Source organism: Arachis stenosperma, chromosome 9, assembly GCF_014773155.1.
Source record: "Arachis stenosperma cultivar V10309 chromosome 9, arast.V10309.gnm1.PFL2, whole genome shotgun sequence".
Classification (NCBI taxonomy): Eukaryota; Viridiplantae; Streptophyta; class Magnoliopsida; order Fabales; family Fabaceae; genus Arachis; species Arachis stenosperma.
In genome coordinates, this window is record NC_080385.1 from 17231640 (window position 1) to 17237631 (window position 5992).

Here is a 5992-nt window from a genome sequence, read left to right on the forward strand (position 1 = left end):
AAATTACCTAAACACAGCGTTTTACTAAACCGATATACCGGTGGCCGAATCTGACGGAAGATCCGCGGATAAAGTTAGTGCTACTTAAATAAATTTTTGCGCCAATGATTATCGTTAGATTTAATGTCGGAACATAAAATTTGATGGTAACTAAATCGAAAAACTAAATCTTGCTTGTATTCAACGTAAAAAATGCTGATAAATCCGACGGTAATATTTGCGGCTAAATTCGACAGTATTTAAAGTGTTTTTTGTAATGAATCCGACGGTAAATTATTCTCCCAATTTTGTTGTTTAATGTTTTCGTCGGAAATCCAACAGCAAATTCAATAACTTTTAGCAAATTTCTAGTAATGACAACTTTTTTAGTTCACTACTAATTAGAAGGCTGTCATTTTTATTTCTTGGATTAGCCCAAATAAATTTTCAGGTTAGCATCTCCTTAATATTGGTTCTATTGGTGGAATTTTTTACTCAACATTCCAAAAACAATCTACCATACTAGACGAGCCTCTATTTCTTTTTAAGATATGACTGCAGACTCTCCAATTAATCACGTTATTCAAGAGTAGCAATACAATAGGATAACAATCTCGAAACAAAAACTTGGATCACTCATTGTCTCAAAAAAATTGATGAAAGTTATCAACTATAGAAAAATAATTTAGCAAAAAACCATCAACTAAGATGATATAATACACTAGTTAAAAGAAGTCCTATCCACCATCCTAAAAATTCAACAGTAAAAATTTTAAATTCAATTCATAATAAAATTGAAAGCAAAGAATCAAGCTCGAAGATCGAGAAAATTCTGGCATCCTAACAGATAGATCATAAAGAGAACGAGGTCAAGAATATTCTACCAACAAGTGATTGATGGAAACTCAAAACACTTCCATTCTAAAACAATTACAAAGATTTTAAAGCATTTTTACACTAAGTCAAGTCCTACTTGGATATCAGAAAAATTTTGGAATATTTATAGTATAGTTGAGATTGATTTAAAAAAAATCAATTCAATCATAAATATAAAATTTATTGATTGAATTTGTTTGATTTTATTATTAAACCTGTTCTAATTTGATCCAAACTATTATGGTTTGAAGGGTTCAATTTATTTGATTTTAAAACACAATTTTAACATCTTATTTTAAAAAATAGAAGTAACTTTTAAGTTAGTAAAATAAATTAATAAATAAGTTTTATTTTATATTTATAAAATAGTTACTAAATAATAATACATGAATAAGATAAAATATGAATAAATCAAAAAATTATATATAGAATTTAAATTTAATAATAAAATAATAATATTATATTATATTTTATAATTTAAATTGGATTTGTTCAATTTTAGAAAATAAAACTGTAATCAGATTTAATCTATGCAGTTTATCAAAAATAAAATTCAATCTAATTTAAATTAATGTGATTTAATTAATTTTTTATTTGAATTAAATTGGATGAACAATTTTGAATTTGAGCAGTTCCGACAAACTACTTGTGGAACTTCTTTAAGAAGAAGAGTCTCACTATTATTATTTAGAGCAAATCTCTACAACCAAGTAAAATACCTAACTAAATCCGACTAAATTGTTATCAAGGATTTTAAATTCACACACACACCTCTTCTTCACCTATGTTGCTGCGGCATCTTTTTTATTTTTCTCCTATGTTATTGTTGTTTCTTCTTCTTTGCCTCATCTTTTTTCTTCGTACTTCTCTTTTGTTATCATCGTCGTTGTCACCACCACCTTTACCTCCTCCTCTTTCACCCCCCTTGTTTTTCATTTAAATTTCTTTTTCTCCTTCCTTTTCCTCCTCCCTCTCTTCCATTTTCATCATCGTCGTTATCATTATCTTTATCATTATTGTATCATTGTCGTCTTCTTCTCCTCCTTTTTCCTCATCTTTCTCTTTTATTATCGTTGTCGTCACCACCACCATGTCACTACCTCTATCTCCTCCTCCTCCTCTTTCTTTTCTCGTTCGAATTTCTTCGATCTCCTCCTTCCCTCTCCTCCCCTCCTCCTCCTCCTCCTCCTCATCCTCCTCCTCCTCCTCCTCCTCCTCTGTCATTATTATTATCATCATCGTTGTCTTCTTCTTATATATATAACAGTTCAAATCCAGAATACATTAAAATTTCTTAATGATGGCAAAACATAAACAAACTCAGTTCAAAACAAGTTAGACCAAAAGTGCACCTTATTTAAATCTAGAATGCACCAAAATTATTTAATGATGACGATACACTAACAAACTCAGTCAAAACAAGCACGAACCAAGTGCATCTTATTTAAATCCAAAATACATCAAAATTACTTAATGATGACTACACACAAACGAACTCAATTCAAAACAAGCACAGTCTAAAAGTGCACCTTATTTAAATTCAGAATGCACCAAAATTTCTTAATAATAATTCAAAATTCTTCCTTCTCCTTCTTTTTCATTATCATCATCATCTTCATCTTCTTTTCTTATTCATCTTTTCCTTCTTGTTTTACTTTCTCATAATTCTTCTTATTTTACTTTCTTAACAAGAATAAAAAAAGAAAAAATTAAGTAAAGAAGAAGAAGAAGAAGAAACACAAAATGCCGTAAAATTACTAGGAAGATAATGAACCTACATTCATTCAACTAAATAAGATTGCAATACATTACAAACATGTTCATTCAAGTTTAATATGAGAAATAATACATCTAAAAGAAGAAATAAGAGCAATAGAAAAAAGAAAGAAAGAAGAAAAAAAAGAAGAGAAAAAATATAGCATTAAATTTTTTTTTTGCTTTTATAGCAAAATTTTGGTATAAAAACTAAGAAATTTATGTGTTATTATTACGAAAATTTTGGTGTTATTTATTTTGTTAAATTTTGCATAATTTAAAATTATTTCTCTTTCTTCTCTTCATCTTCTGCTAATTCTTCTTTTTCTTTTTCATCTTCTTTTTATTCATCTTCTTTTTATTTTATTTTTTCATAATTCTTCTTGTTTTACTCTCTTAAAAGGAATAAAATAAAAAAATCAATGTTGTAAAATTACTAGAAAGAAAAGGAGGACAAGAAAAAATACAACAACAAATAAAAGAATGATGATGAGAGAAAATACGCAAAGAAGAAAAAAGAATGTGAAGAAGAAGGAAGAATGCGAAAAAGAAGAAGAAACATTTATGTTCACGCCAGTGGACGGGGAGTTGGATGTACTCTCACAAATGAAACTAATTTTTGTTAAATTTAAACCAACTTAGTTGAATTTAATTGTCAAAAAGACTTTAATATATACCAAGACCGTATTATTTAATCTCTTCTTGGAATTGGATCTCAAGTTTGTTTTCTAAAATAAAAAAACAAAAAATATTATTTTCAAAAACACGTCCTTTTAACTTTAATTTTTGAAATGCGTTTTTTTAGAATGAATTCGTCTAACTCCGACAAACTTCTGTAATTTCATAGAGTTTGCAGCATGTCGGCGAATTTCACCCAAATTCTCCCTAAAATTTTGTCTTAGAACAAAATTCAAATTTTTAAGCTATTCACAAAAATATACGGACAAGTATGTTTCTTCATTATGGTAGGCACCAATGGCAATTATTATCATCGTCCCAAAAATACACAGGTACACAAGAATAACTCATATTTAACAAAGATTTTTCTATTATAAATTAAAAAAAATCATAATTTTTCAAAAAAAAAATACGACTTATTCCTATATACTCTTATATACTTTGAAGAGGATGATAATGGTTAACTTTTTAACTTTTCTTCTCACCCAATCTAATATTTATGAAGATACGTAATGAAATTGGTCAGAATAAGACGAACTAATATAAAAATTTACGAGATCAGATAAACTCTATTAAAATAATGGAGTTTGTTGGGTGCGACAAACTTCTCTTAAAACAAAAAAAATGTATCTCATAAATTAAAATTCAAATAACTTGTTTTTGGAAATATTGTTTTTTAATTTATTTCATTTCATAAAAAATTCCTTGGATCTCATATTTTTCTTTTTTATTTATTTTTTCAATTTTCAGTCTTTTTGGCCTTTTTGGTAATTTACTCTCATATAATGAAATTATGTTCAGTTAAAAAATTAAAAAGCAAAGCAAAACTCCTATGCCCTGGTTCAAATGAGGCAGGTTTTTCTGGCTGCTTCTCCAAGCTCAACCCGTACTCCATAGGCCGCTGAGCCCCAACGGCCTGTTCCCACATCGCGCTCGCGCTTGTGCGTTTGCAAACTGCCTCTCTATCTTCGCTGTCTCCCTTGCAGGTATCGACCCTTCTCTCTCGCTCTCTCTCTGGTAAACTGCTGTTGCTATGTGGTTAGATATATGTATGATTGTTTTAGTAATTTAGGAAACCCTAAATGCATCAAATTCACCTTCAGAAAACACCCACTTCCTCTCTAACGATCCCACAAATCTCTTCTATCTCTCCCTCTCTGCTCTGGGCTGCACTACTGCCGGAAGAACCACCGGCGGCGCACCAGGCACCACCTCCGGCTCCACTTCCCCTTCTCCGTCTTCCTCTCTACTGTGCTCGCTTCCGTTCTCTCTGCCTTCCGCCGAAGCCGCTGCAAGCCACCGGATCCCTTTCTCTCTTGTTCGTCACTAATATCTGTTCCTTGTCCTTCACTCCTTCTTCCTGTTCCTTTTTTTCTTCCGCCGTTTCCCCTTCCCCCGGGTTTCAGTGTTATAAAATATAAACCTCTCTTTCTTTACAGTGTTATCAATTAAAAATATGATGAGACAATGGCTTTGGTGTTTCTTTTGAATTCTAGGTCTTATGATAATTTTATGGTGTTATGTCTTGATGTTATGTTTATCAACCATGCTACATGAACACCAAAATCTGATATTAATATAAAAAATACATGATAAAATACACATTAAAAATAAGTTAAACAAAACATAGATTTATACACAAATATATTGTGACTGATTTTGGTGACTGATCTTGGTGTGCAAATAACATTTTTGTATGTTTATTTCTTGAATGCACTACTGCATTAGTTTTTATAATTTATTACATCTACAATTTTTCTGCATGTTATTTTTGTGCATATATATGTATTCAATGGCGGATTTTTTGCTCATCGCCATGAGCCGCCATCGGCAATTAATAACCATGTATTATATTACTTTCATAATTTATATTGATATTTTTATATATTTTGGTTGAATCTTACAAGTCGTTTTATGATTATGCGTTCAGTGATTCTTAATCACCCTTCCTATTCGAAGTAAAATCCCGATTTTTGCTACCTTGGTTAGAGTTAGAGGCACTTTTCACACCCACAAATTTCCCCACCCAGTGACCATCAACCATATAGAAACTCTTAAAAGCACTTTCCATATGATTTTTGAACAAATCTTATGTGCTCATCACTGACATTGACTTTCTAACCGTACCTTTGCAGGAATTTCATAGCAAGCACACAAGACAATGGGTATCATAAGGAGTTGCTTCTCCTTCATAGCAGGGACAGTCTGTGGTGTTTATGTGGCACAGAACTATAAAGTGCCTAACGTGGCAAAGCTAGCCGACACTGCCTTGTTCATGGCCAAGGTCGTTGAAGAAACATACCGCAAACCCAGCAAGAAGGCTGATGATGATGAATAGTGTGATTAAATGAAGCAATATTATATTGGAAACAGGTTTATCTATTACATAGTCTTAATTCTTTTTCCTGGATTATATGGGATTGAATAACTTTCCAACAGAAACTCTTGGGAAACAAATTTTGTGAAGAGGTTTAGCATTTATAGCATTTGTGCCGTTTAACGGAAGCATTCTGGTTGTCCTTTCTGATTTTTGGTCATTATAATAGGACTTTATAGTCATCTAAGTTTTCTGCCTACAATAACAAACATTGTTTTAAAATTTTATCCCATAGTGGGATGATAGCTTTATTCGGATTAGAGTAAATAGACGAAAATACTCATGAAAAAGTATAGAAGGAACAAAAGAACACCTCAAACATTAGAA

The 5992-nt window shown here is 31.0% G+C and overlaps 1 protein-coding gene across 1 annotated transcript; it reads left to right on the forward strand.

The window, feature by feature from the left end:
* The first annotated feature begins 5423 nt into the window (after nt 1-5423).
* LOC130947880 (uncharacterized) lies at nt 5424-5754 on the forward strand. The gene has a single exon (XM_057876595.1). The coding sequence runs from the start codon at nt 5450-5452 to the stop codon at nt 5624-5626; it is 177 nt and encodes a 58-aa protein (XP_057732578.1). The 5' UTR covers nt 5424-5449; the 3' UTR covers nt 5627-5754.
* Nucleotides 5755-5992: the final 238 nt, after the last annotated feature.

Excerpts from the sequence above, each read along its gene's own strand:
- LOC130947880 (XM_057876595.1), top strand. The coding sequence starts at position 5,450 with ATGGGTATCATAAGGAGTTGCTTCTCCTTCATAGCAGGGACAGTCTGT.